We start from the raw sequence: 20,101 nt of genomic DNA on the forward strand, positions 1-20,101 counted from the left end.
GAGTTCCACAGTCCAACTACACACTGAGTAAAGAAATATTTTCTTTTGTCTGTCTTAACTCTCCCAACACTCAATTTTAGTGGATGTCCCCTGGGTCTGGTGTTATGTGAGAGGGAAAAGAGCATCCCTCTATCCAATCTATCCATCCCCTGCATAATTTTGTTTGTCTCAATCATGCCTCCCCTCAGGCGCCTCTTTTCTAGACTGAAGAGTGCCAAACACTGTAGCCTTTCCCTATAAGGGAGGTGTCCCAGCCCAGAAATCATTTTGGTTGCTCTTTTCCTTCCATTTCCACGATATCCTTTTTGGGATGTGGCAACTAGAACTGGACGCAATACTCCAAGTGTGGTCTTACCATCAATTTGTAAAACGGCATTATTATATTAGCTGTTTTATTCTCAATACTTTTTCTAATAATCCCAAGCATGGAATTAGCCACTAATGATGCAACTTCAATTCATACATAAACACATTAACATAGTGAACACAATCCAACCATACTCACATGCTTTTAGATCTCAGTTATTTTAATAAAAAAGCTGAGCTCAGACTTATACAGGAACCTGTCGTACACCAAGACAGGCCATTGAACCATACAGCTCTATATTGCTTAAACTTACTGGTAGCAAGGGCTTCAGATAGGGTTCTTTCCCAGTTCTATCTGAAGAGACTGAATCTGGTACCTTCTATATGCAAAAGTATATACTACCACAGAGCTATGACCCCTAACTACAGTCCTTCTCCTACCTTAAATATAAATTTCTGGCTTTAACTGTATTGTGCCTACATTTTCATCTTTGGGAATATAAGATTGTGCCGTATTACTTTAAAAATATTATACAACATAGGTAGAAGTGAACTTTATCAAGTACTGAAAGATGCATGACTGTTAAGGAAATGTAAATCAGCAGATTGGGAAGTTCGCTATCCCAGTGTACCGTAGATTGTTATTACCACTGACATGACCTCCTTCACTCAAAAATTCTATAATCTGAAACAGCCCTAGACCAAAAGAGTTAAACATAGTTAACTGTATCAAATACACTGAAATGTTACTAGAGACTCCTGAATTAATTGAAGCCGATTCCATGAGGGAACTCTGTTCAGTGCAATTTGCTGTCAGCCTCATGTTGTAATAACAAGAAACCCATGATTGAATTAAATACTAGTCTTTGTATATTTTAAGAGGAAAGGCCATCTTAAATTGGTTGCACTCTGGTATGATCAGATCTCAAACTTCATAGAAAACCTGAGTGTAAAAGGCCCAGAACAGAACTTCACAACGGAAGCAGTTTGAATTTTCATTCCAGAAACTAGAATTGTCAAAATAAATTTATAGTAACTTCTCGAATAATTTGACAATTTGAGTCACACTTTATAAAGGATTTTTTAAAATTTTAATGTTCGTTTATGGTTAAAATTCATTATTCACTGGTTAAAATCATCAAAGGAGCAATTCCATTTCACTTATATTAAATATGTATAGTTCCTTCTACAAATGTTATCACTCGGACTACCTACTTCTCCCTAGCAGTTTGTATTAATGAGTATGCAGTATACTTTTTTATATGTTATTTTTTCCTTTCTTTGCTAAAATTCAAAATACAGGTCGTGCCTTGTTATCCACTGGGGGGGGGTTCTGAAACCCCCAGTGGATTAAAAAAAACAACCCAGTGGATACCAATCAGTGGAAAAATGACTTTAAAGACCCTCTTCCAGGTTTCCTGCTCTTGCATTGTCATCCCAGTGTGCATTGGTATAGTCACTATACTGCATTCAGCCATTAGGTGGAGTGAATAATGGAATCTAACAGAATGAAATTATAATTATTTAATAGTGTGAGGGTAGAAAATTGAATTTTGGTGCTTTTTCCATGTTACAAGGCATTTAAAGGTGGACCTCCGTATCAATGGTGAGTCAAATCAATGGATACCAAGATACCACCTGCATTATTATTATTATTATTATTATTATTATTATTATTATTATTATAGGATACACTTTGTGTCCTATTGTTACCATAAAGCTGGTGATTAACTGGCATCCCATTTCTAAGAATACTGCAATGATTCAGATTCCCATGTTTAAAAGCACCCCAGTTTCTCCTATAAGAGTAAAATGCTAACACCACATGGAATCATTTTCCATTGTTTACACTAAATGTTTCTTTGTTATCAAATAAAGTGATATAGGTTCTGAAAGACATCTGCCTGAGACACTAGAAGGACAAAAAGTCAGACCCAGAAAAGGTAAAAATATTGCACTACACATAGACTATAGTCTCATACTGTATAAGAAACTTTGCTTAACTACATATTTCCATGCAACATAAAAAATAGCTATGATCCTGGACAGTCTAAGCTACACAGTGTATGAGGAACATCATTGTGGCTGAAAAACAAATCATGTCAATCATCGCCAAGTTAGATGTTTTTCAGCTCAATCCAATTAACTAATTTATTTCCCCTGATGTCAATGGACTATGCTGGTTTAATTGGATTTGTGCTGCGCTACTGGTCTAAAATGATGGCATTTCAATTGATGCTATATAAGTATTATAACCCTGGGGTAACCTAAATGTTGTCAGCTTCATAAACAACATTCCTTCCCTTCTTCTTCATCAAGCATCTGACAGCTCCATAATACCATTCCAAAGGCTGGCTTAGGGAAAGTGCTGAGATAATCATTGTTTTAGTGTTTAGACAGCTAGCTTAAGGAATTTGACCTTAGTAACAAAACATTTGCCCTCTGTTAGTAGTTTATAGATTGGGGGAAAAACAGTTCTTCAGTTAGTAATAAAATCACATGGCACATGGCCAGCTGAGCAAAGAACACTTTGTTGCAACGTCTACTAAGATATGGAATCATCAATTTGTCAGGAATTGTTGAAAAATAAAGACAAATAAAGCAAGATAATGTTTTCAAGCTTTTATGTGCCTAAAGACTGTACCAGTGATGGCAAACCTGTGACACACCAGTGTCCACCAACACTGGACAACCACCAAGCTGGTTTTACTCATATTTCCTTTTTGTAATTATTGACGTTTCTTTATGTAATATATAGCATCACACATGACTGGACTGTATTTTTTACATAAATGAATATGAAAAGAATTGTTTCTCTTTTGTTGGGGGGAGGTGGCACACCAGCAGATTAGGCATATTCCAAATTTTTGACATGCCAAGCCCAAAAGGTTCACTCTCACTGGTCTAAACCAGCAGACTCCAAAGACCGCTGTGTCCCGGCAAAACCCTCCCCTGTCCCAGCCAGCGCTGTGCCTTATTGCTCTCCACAACTGCACAGGGACGCTCTGGGCAACTGTGTTTATTGCCCAGTGTCTCAGCAGGTTGCGCAGCATGATGACAGAGTTGATGTGACTGCCAAGGCAACCCTGTGCAGTAATCAAGAGGGAAATGAGTGGCTCAACAGTAAGTGCCACTCATGGGGGTGGGGGATTAGACAAGGGGCTGGATCTGGCCCATGGGCCAGAGTCTGGAGAGCCCTGGTCTAAACCAACGAAAATTATGAATGAGGAGAAAGAAAAAAAGATAATGATGCACTTATTAATAGTGATAGGATTGGCCCTCTAAAGAGGTGAGGAAAGGAAGACTAGAGTGGCTCCAGGCCTGCCAGTGTCCCCTCATCTCCCAATTTCATCCCTCTTTTCCCCATCCTCTCTGTTTATTAAAGTAGTGGGAAGCAGAAATGAGGAGACATTCGGGACAAAAGGAAGAGGGACGAAAATGGTTGCAGGGTGATTTGAAGTGCTGGGATTTGGGGCAGAGTGACTGCTGGGGTGTGACAGGGATGATGGCAAGGGATAAGGCTGCTAGGGGATGACACAGGTAATCATGGCTAGTGGGCAGTGGCAGGGCTGGTGAAAGGTGATGTAGTGTCCCTTGATCAAAGCCTAAGGATTTTTCATTAATGCTCAGAGAAGTAATCATTCTGACATTTTATAAAAGCATTTGATAGTTTAAAAAAAATAGCAATAAACCCAAAGTATGAAGACAGCTGTATCACACAACCTCAGTCAAGAGCCTATTGAAGTAATATGTGGAAGCCCTGCAGAGTTGTTCTCCAACAGGTCTCTTCAGGGAGGAAAGTTCCACTGCAGAGGACTGATTGCAGATTCAAGAACCTGCTAGTGAGACACACCCTGGAGTAAGAAAGTGCCTCCCAATTGATGGAGGACTTTCTGTAGCTTATAAAACTACAACCTAATTTTGAAATATAAATTTAGCTACTTTTTTCTTTTTATTAGTGAAACTATCTTGAGTCCTGGCCAAAACTCTGATGTCTGAGACCAGACACAGCTGGCTGGTCCTCTACAGTGCATAACTCACACTATACAAATTTGTTCCTGCTGTGCCAACAGACTGCTGCAATGCGTTTAGCATGGGTCTCCCCTTAAAGACTGTGTGGAAGTTGCATCCTGCACCAGTATATCTTGTTGCAACTGTAGGCTACAGTGAACATACTATACCTCTTCGTTCCAAGTGCACTGGCTATTTATTAGCTTCTAGACACAGTTTGGTGTGCTGGTTATTACCTACAAAATAGATATAGATAGAGCTGTCCTAATATTGCAGCAAGTTAGAAAGCCCATGCATGTTGGCCTCTTTGACTATCTTTGACATGTCGGCCTAGTAGACTATCAGACAGCACTAGAACGGGCTGTTGTTTCACAGCAATCTCATGGAGTTAAACACTGTCACTCAGCTATGTATAATTATATTTAACTTCCAAGATGTTAAAAAACCATCTTCCTAGAGGAAAATATGTAAAATCATATATTTGAACCATTGAAATTAAATTGGAATCTGAATACAGGTAGGAGCAGAGGCTCCTAAATTGGGGTGTTGCAACACCCCAGCCAGTGAAGCTCTATCACTGCCTCCGGGGAACTAAACAACTAAAGTACAGGCTTCAAAACAGGGGTATCACAATTCCCCAGCCAGGGAAGTTCTGTCGCTGTCCCTCGGGAGCCCCGGGGGAGGGTCCAAGGGGCCTAAGACTTCCTCTGCAGGCCTCTCTGTGCCTCCAAACTACTGTAAAATGCAAAAAAGAAAAAGAAAAAAAAAGCCATTTCTGGTTTTTGTTGTAAAACAGGAAGTTTTTTTTTTCATTTTACAGTTGTTTGGAAGTGCCATAGCAATTCCCACATAAGTTAAAAAAAAAACAAACCACCCCTTTCCTCCCCTGCAATGGTGCGATTGTGTTGCAGCCTCCTCCTCCTCTCTCCTGCAGACACTTACTGGTTCCCAAACTCTCCCTGAGAGTTGAACACAAGGAATAGCAACATGTACAATCATGCCTTGAAAGATGAAAATCACATGTGAGAGTCAGAATACGTATCAGGTAAGCTTGTCACAGTTACATTACAATCTACTATTTTCTTCAACTGTGTGTGTCTATATTTTGCAAAGTATTTTTAAGGGCCCCATATCATAGATTGCAACAGAATTCAAAATGTTAAATTCCATGAATGTTCAAGTGTTGCTTTTAAATAACTATACTGCTGTAATTATTTTCAGAAAAGAGGAAAAGCAGGTGAACCAAATTAATAATATTCCAAAGAAAAAATTAATTGCCAATCATTCCTAGAGTCTACCTTGTTTCACGAACATAATGTTAGCACTGATGTTCCTATATCTTTCTACATCAAAAGGCAAAGGATGTAAACAGTTCGGCATGCCAAAGAAATAGATGTTTCTGACCCTGACATTCCTTTAGAAAAACCATGAAAGCCATGCATGAGATGAGGCACTGTGTAACAGTTATTTGTACAGATGGTGTATAAAGGTACTTTGCCTTTTGATGTAGAAAGATACAGGAACTTTAGTCAAAACTGCTGACAATACAAGTGCTCCGCAAAAAGAGTTCAAGGAAAACTTTGTGCCATCAATCCATTGATCTTCAGGTGATCTAATGTGCAGATAGAGCACCAACATAAGAGGTCCCCATCCGTCTCAGTGGAGAGACATAGTTTTGACCATTCCATCAACATGAATGAGGAATGGATATATAAGCAGGATCCTCATGCATACACAGATGATTTGCCTATGCAAGGAGTCACTGAATTTGGGTGCTAATCTCTAATACATCCTTCAAGATATCCATAGCAACAAAATATGTTCAGGAAATTGCCATTTTAATTTGTTAAATGTGAAAATGTGAAATCCTAAACATCCTGGAACTCTCTCCAGACCTATTCAAATGTTTCCAATATTTACCGTTTTATATAAAGCATTAAATAAAGCATAGTCAGCTTACCTCTGGACAGCCTGATTCCACTTCAGAAATAAAATTTCCAACATTTCCAGTTTTTTTACAAATATAAAAATATTTGTCTTCACAACTTTTAACTTTCCAGAGTCCATCCTAGTTAAAAAAAAAAATCCTAAACACTATTATTTCAAAATAGCTCATCAGTTTAATGAACTTATTCATATGCATATAGGCAGAAAACTGTTTGCTTTTCAGTCAATTTGAATGCCTTTTAAATGACAGAGGAGGTTATGGGTGGTTCTGGACCCCCCGCCCCCCCGCAGAATCTCATATTATTCAGTGCATCAGTAGTGTCAGCTTCAGTATTTGCTAGATGTCATCATAAGGTTTTTATTTTTATATTTTACATTTATTGAATAAAAGCTTTGAATTAAATCAGAACTAGTTAAGATAAATAAGATAAAATTCTGGAAGTATCTATCATCATATATTCTATACTGCTTTTTGTTCGCTTGTTGCCTGTTCTACACTACATTTGTTACCTGCTTGCCTTTCTGAACTCTCTCAGGGACTGGCTAAGCTTCTGAGAGACTAGGATTCATGGCTAGGATTGTGCTGTCAATCTTGTTAATTTCAATGGAACTTAGTAATTATTACTTTCTTTGAATATAAGAGCTTATATATAAGTCCTATAGAGCTAAGTGCTATATATGCTGTTGATGGTAGGTGTGGACTAGATAGGCATGACAGCTCTGGGTGTATATAGGTCCATTCTTAAGTAAGTTATGTGAAAAAGCAATCTTTATGTAAATTGTCTCAGAATATACTTTTAAAAGAACCACACAGTATTCTACCTTCAAGTCAAAAAGAAAAGACAAAAAGTCCAACATCAAGAGATATAAATATTTACTAATTTTTTTAAGAAAAAGAAAGAAAACATACATGTGATTGAGCTGAAATACAATGTTGGCTTTCTCTCTGATGAATATTTGGCTCTTGTTTGTGCCAGCTAGTGTGTGTCACCGAAGTTCCATCAGACCACTCAAACTCAACTGGAGTTTTATTACTGTGCAGTCCAATCCAAGTTTCATTCACATTTTCTACAGTATATTATTAAGTGCATTTGATGAGGATTTGGAAAACCAGATGTTTTTTCACTAACAGCACAATTTAAAACAAACTTACATTTCAAATATTGTCAGTCTTAGCATTTTTTTTTTACCCTAGACACATAATTTAGTACCCCTTTAAAACACTCAAAGCTTTCCAGACATGCACAGGTACTTTTTTCTTGTTTGCTCAACAATTTTCCAATTTTGTAACTGTCAGCTCTTGTGTGAGCTCTGGATGACATCTGGCTGTCATCCTTCAACAACTTAGCCCGAGGGGGGGCAGCATCTCTTTCCTAGATTGCTTCCACACCTGAGCCCTTTAACAAGTTATGTCTTTTCTGTAGTTAGGCAAAGTAGAATTTAAGTGCGATGGGACTTACTCCAAAGTAAGTGTGTATAAAGTTGCAGCCTTACTATGTGTGGTTTCAGGGAAAGTCATTATCCTTTAACCTAAAATATCATGCACTGAAAAAGTTATGCATTCATATGAAAATTACCCTAAGCTTCTTAGAGGACAAATAGGATTTAAATGTGATATATAAATAGCAAATAAATAGCATGATCTGTGGTTACATCCACCATTTTTGTGTATGGTCGCTCAACATTAATGAGATACATCCTGCACTAGGGTAGACTTTAAGCCAGTTGGACAAATTGCTCACAATTAGACCCTGTTCCTAAGGGTTCCCTGCACTAGGGCAATTGACTCTAGTCTTATGAAATACACACAATAACACACTCAATAGACATTTTGAAAATGTCTATTTAAAATTAATATTTTTACAAAACCATTTCACAGTCACAAACAAGTGGTTTCCTATTTACTTTTCAAAGATAATCTACACACTTTGTTGACTTGTAAACTTACATGTATGCAATTTTATATTAAAAAGTCCTTAGATCCTTTTGGTCCATTAACTCACATGGACATTTTAAGCACATATATTGATTGCTTTTCATTCTACCATAGAGATATCAAGTGTATAATAAATTGCATTTATATCTCTAAGGCTACAATCCTATACATACTTACCTGGGAGTAAGTCCTATTTAACACATTGGGACTTATATCTGAGCAGACATGCATAGGATTGTGCTGCAAGATTCTACAGATCTTGCCTGTAAATCTCCCCCCTCCCCAGAAAAATGCTTCCTTAGGGCAGCCCTGGAAAGGACATCCATGTCTTTTCCATGGCCATTATCAGAAATAATTGATCTTTCTGTAGTGATGCGGAGTCAGCATTATCAGTGTAGAATATTGGGCCAAACAAACAGCCAAGGGTCCTCAAAATCCAGACCTCTTGGGAGAAGTCCAAAATCCAGATCTGTATCCTTGCAATTGACATAAAGAATTCCATAGTGGCTTCCTCAAACTCCAAACTGCCTGTACCTTAGAATAACATTAAACATGAACTAATTATGAAAACTCACCATTTTCAAGGAGGTTAATAATGATCTCTGCATCAGCCAAAGAAGTTATGCTAATAAGTGAGCTATTATCATCCTGGCAGGAGAGTAAAGCTTCATTCCAGTTCTTTTCTTCTTTATGAAGTTTATAGCAGTAACGATTGTATGGATACCAATTATAGTCACAATCAGTGGGATAAAATTTCCATGAATCTTTTCAATTAAAATGAAGGGGGGGGGGGAAACAAGACTGTAGTAGTAATAGTCATCTCTCTCTCTCAACATACCCCCCACACACTTCCTAACAGTTATTTTACGTGCAAATATTTAAATAATGAGCTGTCAAGGTCAGTCTTTATTGAAGCTCTATCAAGTAGCAATCAATACAGTGGCTAACAACACAGAAGGAGTCTCTGTTGTACTTAGCTACAAACTGGAATAATACCTCAATATAATGCAGAATGTTGCAGTTGGAATTAACATTTATTCTAGACTCAGAGTAAATTAAAAATCCATACATGCTTCCACTTTTGAGATCTAATAAAAGTCCAGTGAAATCTTTAGATTGATTTTAGAGATTTTACTTATTACACTGGTTAACTACTTAAGTTAACCTAGAAAAAAAGGACACATGTGCTTTTGCATACACTAATTATTTTAAATACATTCTAAATTTAATTAACCATTGACTAGCTTTGATGCTGAGCTAGTCTGCTCAAGTCTAACAACAACTTGAGAATAGTAATGCTCCACAAATTCAGTGACAACATGGAGCAGTTACCACCCTTAACAGTAGATATCAATGAATGCCTGTGGGTGGCACCCCAACTAGCACTTCTGCCATTAGGAGCTCCCATGACAAATGGAAGCTTCTTCCATGAATGGAAGGAGCATTTTACTCATGCAAGGAACTGTTCAGCTTGCCCACAAACCTCTCCCACAAGCGGGACACTTACAGAAAATGCTTCCATTTGTGGAGGGAGCTCTGAAAGGCAGAAGCAGTAACCAAAATGCCAGTCTAGACTGCAACCACACAAATATGCATTTATATCATGCTGCAATTAAAACATAATTTTTGATGCTGAACAAAAAAAATTTTTTTTTTTGCTTTCATAACCTACATCCAGTTCTAAATAGGGATGAAAACCAAAAGTGGGTCGCAATCACATTAGGGAGCTTTTCTGGAGTGCAGGGAGGCCAGCAGAGGGGGCCGTGGGTCTCCTGCACCCTCCAGAGGGCCTGTGCTACCCCCAAGTATGTGTAAAAAACATACTTTTTTACAGCAGTGGTGTAATCCCAGGAGTGCCATTGCCACCAGTGTGATGTTGCCAGGCCCCTTAAGGGGGTAGCAACAGGTTTCTGTTGGTTGGGGCCTTGCAACGCCCCAATTTGGAAACCTCTGCCCTATGAGGAAGTATGTCCGGTAGGTTTCATAAGAACTCATTTTCTCAAAAGTGTGCTTAGGATTCTGGCCTTAGCTTAGAATGTATAACACCAGGACAGTGTATAAAGCATAAAATAAAATTTGGAATGTTATTCTCCATTACATAGTAAATTTTTTTTGTAGGACTAATTTCTCATTTAAAGAAATGAATGTGCTCCTTGCCCTCAAATGGGAAAAGAGGGGCATGCTCAGAATTTTATTTGGGTTCAAAGTCTACTTTAAAACAAATGGAAACTGAACCATAAATAGTACTTATGATTCTCCTGCATTCAGTGGGAACCCACAACTGCTCAGAGAATAAATGCCAAATAACTAACTGCTGAAAACCTATGATGCATCAACACAGAATACATGTCCCTTTATTTTAAAAAAATTACCAACTGTTAAAAGTTTCTCAAATCAAATTATATTGCTGTGCAGACTCACCAAATGCTTCATGGTCAGTAGCATTTAAATATTTCTTGCATACGTATGGTAATCCAGATTCACAGGAATAACTCTGCCAGTCATGCTGTACTTTTGTGTTAAATACTCTGCAGTGATGTTGCCCAACAGAACCGCCAGTAGGATCTGTAAAAATATTTTAAACTTACAATAACATGTATACCAAAGGCATTCTAATATCTACATTCTAAGCATTTTTATTTTTCACCTTGATATTTAAAGACCAACTGCTGACATTCTGTCCTGCTCTACCAACATTCCCTCACTAGACCGAGACCAAGAAGCAAAACAAAGGATGGGGCTATAGCAGTGGTTCCCAAACTGTGAGCCGTGGCTCTCCAGGGAGCCATGGAAACCAGACAGGGATGCCACAGAAATCCTACAAAAAACCCACCACCCTGGATTGTAGTCCTAATGGGGAGCCGCGGCCAGTGGCCCAGTAGATCAAGGGAACCATCAGTTTTGGGAACTACTGGGCTACAGAGATAGAAGGAGGCTTCTGTAGCTTCAATGGCTGTTTATAGAGGCAGGGAATGGATTTAGCACCCATCCTGGTGCTGTTCTTTTACTTTCTCCCATATATGCCAATTGCTTCAATTCACTCCTATGGCAAAAAGCAGAGTGCTACACAGGATGAAACTGGGTAATCCAGCCTCCACTGACATGGTTCCACGGGGGTGGGGGTGGGGTGAAATGTGTCCCCATTAGTACAAGCACACAGAGAGAGTTGCACTGCACCACCCAGGAATTCTTACAATATACTAGCCATCTTCCACACATACCCCCATCTGTCACAATGATGGGGATTCCACTACTTCACAGGTTATTCCCAAATTGTGATGAAAATTATTTTTGAGTCATACATGGGTATGTATGTATGGGAGATTCTTAGCAATATCTCCAGGGTGTGCATTTTTAATTAAAACTTTGGCTCAGATACGTGCAACCCTGGTATAAAATCACACCTACATTTAATCCGGCATGGTTGTTAGAATACATAAAATGACAAATAAAAAGTTTCCACTTTTTAGGTATTGCTTGCTACAAGAAAATCTAGCAACATCAAGCTTTGAGTTTCCACCTCCCTATCCACTCATGTTTAGTTCTTAGAATGCAACACAGACACTGCATATGGCCTCAATTATTCAATAACACTAAATAATTTATAATATGCTGCTGTATCAAATACAGACAGCAATGTCGAGCCTGCATGCTTTCAGGGTCAGCAAAATTGCTCCTCTTCAGCCTAAGATAAGATATGCAAATACATTAATGGGCTATCATATATTCTAGGAATACTGATTTCCATTCATGCAGCCTTCAGATATGAGCCCTTGGTTGGTTCTGGATCATATTACACCTCTGAATCCTAATAACTTTGATCAAGAAACAATTTTTAGGATCCTTCTGCTTTCTACACTGGCAAATTGTATAGCTTACTCCATCCATATTTTGAGTTGAAGGGATTACAGTGCTACAATATATATCCAAAAGGAGGACCAGATACCAGATCTCCAATTCACCAATGCCAAGGGTGCGCCATCTGACCACTGCCAACCAGCAGCTTCATCCAGCTGATTTAAGCCTATCCACAGTAGAACTTCTTTTGTTTTCAGCTGCTCTGCAATATGAAAGATAAAGAGTTTGATAGTACAATACCAGTGCAGACCAACCTCATCAATATGAGTTCTCAAATTCGTGGTGTACATCACAGCCAGGAAAGCATGAGACATAGGTAGCGGGTGCAAGGAGCAGGACCTGGGGGGGGGGGGTAAAGGGGGTAATTTGTATTCAGGCCCACGGTCAAAAAGTAGGCCCAGGAGCCAAAGCAGGTGGCTCAGAAATTTGTTGGGATCTTACATTTTCTTATCTACTCAGACTTGTTGCCCACACTGGATGCTGGGGATACTACCATAAGTGTGCGGCTACAGCTACTGGCAAGCTGCTGGCAACCCATATATGGGTACACAACATACCCAACACTCCTTAACAGAATATCAAATTTGGGAGGAATCTGCCTGCTATAGTAGCTCTTTGGCTTGTGGATCTGCTTGCCATGTAGGAGTGTATAGGAGTTCAGTGTCACAGCTGTAATAATAATAATAATAATAATAATAATAATAATAATAATAATAATAATAATAATACAGGTATTTATATACCTCCTTTCTTGGTCGTCAGATTTCTCCTCAGACTTTAATTCAAGGCGGTTTACATGGGCAGGCTATACTAAATCCCAATAGGGATTTTTACAATTGAAGAAGGTTCTGTCTTTCAAGAACCACAACATTTCAGATGGATCTTTTTATGATCTGGTATCACATTCTGGCCTCCATTTTCCTCCCACACAGGCTGACAGCGGCCAAAGAGCCCGTGGAATAACTCGGCATAATTCAGCTCGTCAGCTGCTTCAAGGTCTCACCATTCACAGTGCCAGTGGCCTCGAACTGGCAACCTTTGGATGTTATCTTCAGGCAAACAGAGGCTCTAGGCCAGACCTCCTGCCCTGCAACTGTAGGGTTACAGTTGCTGCAGAAGCAAGTTTTGTTACGCACAGGACACTTTCCATTCTAGTGTGAGTGTAAATATGATGATGATGCTAATTTTCTACATAAGTGGTTCTCAAACTGGTGGGTCATGATCCACCAGTTCATGTAACGCTCCTCCCATCCCTTTAAGGGACGTTTTGCAGGAGCTGCTTTGCACCCGCTTTTAGCAAACATTCCAAGCCTCAGGAAGTGCTGTGCAGGGCTCCCCGCACCTCCTGCAGCCTGCTGCAGCCCTGCCTTCTTGAAGTAAGTGCAAAGCGTCCCTTTTAGCGTCGCTGCCCTAGCCCCTTCCCCGTCACTGCCCTAGCCCCTCCCCAACAAGAACTTACTGAAGGAGTAAAGCTCCCTCAAAGTTTGAGAACATCTGTTCTACATGATTTTCTATATTTAAAAGATTTTAGAGAGACTCAGGAGTGCATTTGGTTTTCCTGTATCTAGCTGCCAAAGCCACATGGGTAGGTAGACCTGGGCTCCAAAGACTTTTCCAGCTGTCCTCCCTTTATGAAAGACTTTGGTATCCACTCTCCCCCACCCTGTTTCACTCCTCCTTGCCCACATTCTGCTCACTCATCACCACTCTCCCCTGCTGTTTCATCCCTCCCCCTTTGTAGAGGGGCCCAAAAGAAACTTTGTATTCCCTGATAAAATTCCTTTCAGGGGCCCTGGCAAGGAGCATGCAATCTGTAACTGCTGCCCACATAATGGGAATAATTTGTTCCTCGAATCTCTCTCTTCTTTCTTCTCTTCAGTCCCATCTCATGAGCAGAGCTCTGACAGATGTGTAGCAGAGTAAGTGATACCTTGAATGGACATTCAGTAAACACCCAGTGAAAACTGGTGGCCTTCTGTGACTGCAGGTCAGTCACACAAGGCCTGTGGCCTTCTTCTGATCCCTTCCATGCCCTTCCAGCTACAAAGACTCACTTGCCTGTCTAGACAGAATGATGCTTTTGATCAATCCAGCTCTCCATGGGCATGCCTTGCTAATCTCTCCTCAATGCCAGTGGAAGTTTAATGGTCTCAGTGGGTAGTGGCATGAATGAAAAGAGGACACTTTTCATTCATTGTTGAAAGAATGTTTAATTCTATGTTAAAACACCCAAGAAATAATGTTAAAATTCTATGTAAAAACACCCAAGAGAAGGCAGGTTTATTAAGGGAAGTACTTCCTAGTGGTTAGTGTGCATGCACCCCTTCCTGCTCTCTGCTTTCTCTTTACTGAACCAAGAGCTGAATGGGGGAAACTGGTAGTTTCTATCTGAACACTCTGGGTTCAGTGCTTTCCTGGGAAGGAGCTTTTCCTACAAGTCTCTCCCTCTGCCTGATCTCTGTAGCCTGGAATGGTGGTAGTGAATAGAAACCATACTGAATCCCAGAGGTTCATATAATGAAAGCCACAGAAGTGCCTGTGAAAGCAAAACTTGCAACAACTTATTAAGCTACTTGCTAATATGACATAGGCAGGCAAAAGTCAAAATGTAACTACTTAATTAAATATTCAAAGGAAAAGGAATTAAGGATAGATAAGCTGCCTGACAGAAAATGCCTAAACTTGGTGGGATGGACACAGAGAAAACCTTGACCAAATTACAGCGCAATCCTATGCATATCTACTAAGAAACCCTACTTTGTTCAGTGAGCCTTACTTTCAGGTAAATGTGAACAGGATTGCAGTCTTAGCTACAGTAACCATTTAAGCCCAGCAGATGGAGCTAGTCAAGAACAAAGCCCACCAACCCTTCCTCTCCCCTCCCACCAACAGTTAGTTAGCTGGCAACCTTCAGTCTCGAAAGATTATGGTATTGCGCTCTGAATGGTGGTCACCAACAGTGTTGCATTACTAAACTAGGTGAAGTTTGCATGCTGGCTTGGAAGTGAAAACAATTAAGTAACCTAGGGTTCTGTCCTATCCAACTTTCCAGCACCAATGCAACTGCAATGCAGCCCCAAGGTAAGGAACAAACATTCCCTTACCTTGAGGAGGCTTCCATGACTGCCCCCCACCACCACAGGATGCAGCGTATGCCCCGTTAGCATGGCTACATCAGCGCTGGAAAGTTGGTTAGGATTGGGCCCCTAGATTTGATTATGTCATCAAGTTACCTGATGTTAGCAGCTTTGGACAGGGGAGAATGTAGGATTCTGCTATGATTGACAGATTTATCATTCCAATTCAGTGACAGAGAAAAATGGAAACTTTAATTTAACAATGTCGTTTTACATTTACCAGTTAGTTCACCAATGTACTTCTGTTCCATCATATCCACAATGCTTAGCAAATCTGCTCCTTGTCTCTGACATGCAACATGTGCCTCATTCCAAGAAAGAACAGAAAAAAGATTGAACTGGTAACAAACTTGAGTGTCAGAATTCTTCTTCCAGAAAATATCACAGCCAGCCTCTGTGTGAAAAAAGAGATCAGTTAAAACAGCATGATATTACAAAGCAATTAAGGAAGATAACACCCAAGCATAACAATCTAGCTTAATTAACACCGAATGAATAAATGGAAATGCTATGATGATATGATTATGAATTCACTTTCAGTGTTCTGGTGTCAAACTACTATCAGGAAATAGGATGCAGTCTGAAATTTAAAAGGAAAAACTATCTTCACACATAGGCATTAACTACTCATGTCTGATAATGTCAATGAGTAATACAAGTTTAACAGTGAAGCACACAGTGACTTGATCAGTGAGTAGGATCCAGCTAAACACTTACATCTCTTCTTCCTTACTGACCAAACCATTACTGTGACATCCGTACACCAATACGCATTTAAATTAACCGAGTCCCTATGTGCTGTGGTAACTGCATCAATAAACAGCTTAAACTCTCAGATTAGCAAGCAATTGAGAAGATGAGGGAATTGATAAAACTGCAAACAAGAAAGGTAAGAGTAAAAATAGTGAAAGGTAGCGACGTTTTTCCTAGGTGCAGTTAAGATTTACTTGCATTACATTTTTTCAACCTAGAGAAAGGCAGGGTTTCTACTGCTTTAAACATCACAGATAAAACATGGCTGCACACTAGTTGATTTTAAGAAGAACTGGAGTTTCCCAAAAGTCAAATCTTTCTTATTAGATTGTTGAAGTGCTAAACATTTGAAACCGAGATGTGGAAAATGATTATGTTTTTGTATTGATTGAAGGAGTTTAGAAAATAAAGCAACAAACCTTGTACAACAATACAGTAGTAGCAACTTTTCTGCATGTTACCAATATTTTAATGGATTACCAGGAAGGCCAAAACATGATCAGATTGGAAAAAGAATCAAAAGTTATTGATTGAAGGAGTTGAGAAGATATTGATTGAAGGAGTTTAAAAGGTATTGATTGAAGGAGTTTAGAAAATAAAGCAACGAAGCTTGTACAACAATACAGTAGTAGCAACTCTTCTGCATGTTACCAATATTTTAATGGATTACCAGGAAGGCCAAAACATGATCAGATTGGAAAAAAAAATCAAAAGTTATATTTTCATGTAGAATTACAGTATGTGTTTATTGAGTGAGCATACAGAACAGTTTTAGAAGACCACCCTTGGTGCAATAACAATAAACTACCAAAATCTGTAACAGCAAGGGGCATAACCCAGCACTTGAAATCTAATTAATTTAAATGGAAGAATTAAGTATATTCTTACCTTCTTCCACTGAAATTAGTGGGATGTGTTGGATCACACTTGAATGTAGTCTGGTACCCTTTCTCTTGAAAGTGATGTTTTAGAGAGGAAATGCAGGGAAACACTGGAAAAGTGGCTCATTTGGGGCTTCTGACAGTGTAAGGCAAGACACATGCTGAACATAGTCAGGATAGTCAAATCACACAACTGGATAGCTCTGTATTAGTTAACAGCACCACATACCGGAATTTGGGCAAAGGCCCCATTTTTCATCATGCTCATACTGGCTGGTTGTGGCACACCACGGATATCCGCCTTCTCTATCATCTCTGATACAATCATAGTGCCATTTGTTGTTGTATTTAAATGGAAAAACACAAGGCAAACCAAGGGAATTTCCCAACAGGGTATATGTTTCTGCATGAAATAAAACACTGAGGATAAATCACACTTGGAAAGAACACAGAAAACAGTTTTTCAAACCCTCTAATTTGCATTTTCTGCCAGGTTCTGATACAAAAAAGCCTTATAGTTTGTGTTGCAATACTAAATGCATACACATAGAAACAAATTCTTTTGAAATGAGTGATACTTCCTTTAAGTAAACATTCCAAGCCTTCCAATTCCATGTGAAGGACTGGGCTATAATATTACCAGAGCCAACAATTCAAGCAGGCCTTTTTAACACCAGGTCTGTGAGTTACTCTATATTTCTAGTTTTATTTATCTTTATTATGTTATTGTAGGGGGAGGAGAAGTTATATCATAAACACTATAAAAATTATTATAATTTTGTGTAATATGGAGTAGTGAAGTTATTAAAACTGAACAGTATTGTTCCAAAAACAGTTTTCACCCACTTATTGAAAAAAACAATTGCTATCATATTTCACTTGCTCCTATGACATATGTTAAGCCATTTCTGCCCAACACTGTGTATATGCAACAGGAATCAAATGTTCATCAAATGTGGGATGAACAGAATTGGTTTAAGCTTAACAGTTCTAAGTTTTTTATACATCTATTCTTAAATGCAGCATGAGCAACAAGATAGCAATATGTTCTGGATATACTGTACAAAGATGGTGTTTGCTTAACTGCCTTTGTGCTTCCCCATATGTATGTATTTTATAATACTGCAAGATTTTTAAGGTATCATTACAATGTCCATAGACTCTTAGTAGTTAGAAAGGAGGGATTGACTTACTCCTGCGTAAGTGTGGGTAGGATTGCAGCCTAGGATTGTTAAAAATTTTCCTGCTTGATGATGTCACTTCCAGTAATGACATCACTTCTGGTCAGTCCTGACATTCTAAAAAGTTTGAGAACCACTGCAATACGATATTTGATTTGTAAATGTAATGGAAAATTAAGTGAGTTACAGGTTGAGTGTCGGCATTTGCGCGGGTTCCATTCTCAGAACTCATGTGGATGGTAAAAATCGCATTAAAGCAAATCCATCTTTGTGGCATCTTGTAAGTCAGGCACAGTTATAATGAACCATTCCTGGAATTATGGGAAGCCCTGGAATTTTAGCTTGTAAGCAGATGCACATTTTATGGTTTTGGTGATGAAACTGACTTGCAGAAGGTCCTTGTTAGTGAAAAATGGAATTTGAAAGTGGTGCTGAAAAGTGATCTGTTTCACAACTCAAAGAGATGATAAGTGGTTTTGATGACGTGAACAATAGTTATACTGTCGAGGGGCCACATCCACAAAGATCTTACAAATGCAGATACAGATACTTATCTATGAAAGCCCTGCACTACCCTACATTAATAGGCATTCTTCAGTAAGAAATGCCAAATGGAGGATCACTGTTCTTTAACAGTATTTGCAAAGTGAAGGATTCGGACTGGATTGCATCTGAAGGAGGCTAAAATCATATACCCAATGACACATCTATATTTATAATGGTCAATTTATAATCTGCGGTGGGGGAGGTCAGGGAGCCCTCCTCAAGGTAAGGGAAAACTTGTTCCCTTACCTTGGGACTGCATTGGCACTGGAAAGTTGGACAGGATTAGGCTCTGCCATATAATAGGAATAGGGCCTTCTCGGTGGTGGCACCTTGATTATAGAATTCTCTTCCCCTTGGAGTTGAGAACTGCTCCCTCTTTGGATACCTTTCAGCAGGACCTTTTAACATTTTTATTTAGGATAGCATTTGATGACTGACATGATTCACTGGCATTTTAAATTAATGCCACTTTTAATGGTTGTTTAATTATTATGATCCATTGGGCTCTCTAGTTTTACTTATTGTCTTATAGCATTTAAAAACAAAAACAATTAATAGCAAGTCATCTTGGGTGCCCTTAGGGTATAATTACAGTAAATGAACAAATAAATAAATTACTGAGAATGGACATGTAAGACACCTTCCTGGGTAATAAGTGCAGAAAACCAATGTTTACCTTCAAATGCAGGTTCGCAAAGATCTCCATCGTATGCCATGAACCGTTTCCAGTCATGGTTCGAAGTTCTTTTTGCCACAACAAATTTGTCACGTTCAACTGCTAGTTTGTACTGTGATGCACCAACCAATACCTTTCCGTGGCACTTCCACCATAGTGATTGTTGAGCTGAATCACATTCTGCCAGACTCAATGGCTGTTCTTGGTTACTGATGTTGAGCCCTAGACAAGTGCTTCTGCCTATGTTGAAAAGGTGTTGCTTAGAGCCCCATTTCCACAGCATGTATTTGGAAAGTTGACTGCAGGCTTCAAGAATAAGTTTGGAACCATCAGCTTTAATGCATGTTTTCAGATATTCGCTTTGGATAACAAAGATCCCTTTTTCTAGAACAAAAATGTTTTACTCCATTATAATGACTGGATTATTATCAATCAGATACATAAAATGCTTAGTGTACACTGTGTTCTAAAACCCTTCCCTTATTCAAATTCACAATAAGACTGGCTTGCCATGAAGTGGCTTTTTGAAGATCACCTCTATTGAATAGTTCACTGGTCTTGAGTTTGAATCTGGATTTTCCATTTATTTTAAAATTTATCAGCTGTCTTGCAGAGAGAACCTCCAATTAATACTAATGTGAACAACATTCACTGGACACCTGGCACAGCGAGATACCTTGGGAGGAACCATAAAATGGAGACATTTCTTACAGTAAACACCAGTGTGAGTACAACCCAAGAGAAGTGGAGTTATCTCTAACTCAGATAAATGAGTGAGAGACCATAGATTGTTGTAGGCCAGTGGTTCCCAAACTTACCTTGCAAGATCCAAGATGGAGGTACCTGGGAAACAGGTAGGAGGGGCCACT

The 20,101-nt window shown here is 39.1% G+C and overlaps 1 protein-coding gene across 1 annotated transcript in view; it reads right to left on the minus strand.

Moving 5' to 3' along the window:
• PLA2R1 (phospholipase A2 receptor 1) overlaps window positions 1-19,593 on the minus strand; it is a 59,470-nt gene extending 39,877 nt beyond the window's left edge. Inside the window, exons 1-8 of the mRNA XM_066634222.1 lie at window positions 19,233-19,593; window positions 17,059-17,232; window positions 15,416-15,589; window positions 12,147-12,260; window positions 10,622-10,765; window positions 8,776-8,964; window positions 7,175-7,332; window positions 6,278-6,385 (exon numbers count right to left, since the gene is read on the minus strand). Coding sequence (XP_066490319.1) covers window positions 6,278-6,385; window positions 7,175-7,332; window positions 8,776-8,964; window positions 10,622-10,765; window positions 12,147-12,260; window positions 15,416-15,589; window positions 17,059-17,232; window positions 19,233-19,515 — 1,344 coding nt within the window. The 5' untranslated portion in view covers window positions 19,516-19,593. The remainder of the gene's footprint in view (window positions 1-6,277; window positions 6,386-7,174; window positions 7,333-8,775; window positions 8,965-10,621; window positions 10,766-12,146; window positions 12,261-15,415; window positions 15,590-17,058; window positions 17,233-19,232) is intronic.
• Between the last annotated feature and the right edge of the window lie 508 nt (window positions 19,594-20,101).

Source organism: Tiliqua scincoides, chromosome 1 (genome assembly GCF_035046505.1).
Source record: "Tiliqua scincoides isolate rTilSci1 chromosome 1, rTilSci1.hap2, whole genome shotgun sequence".
Lineage (NCBI taxonomy): Eukaryota > Metazoa > Chordata > Lepidosauria > Squamata > Scincidae > Tiliqua > Tiliqua scincoides.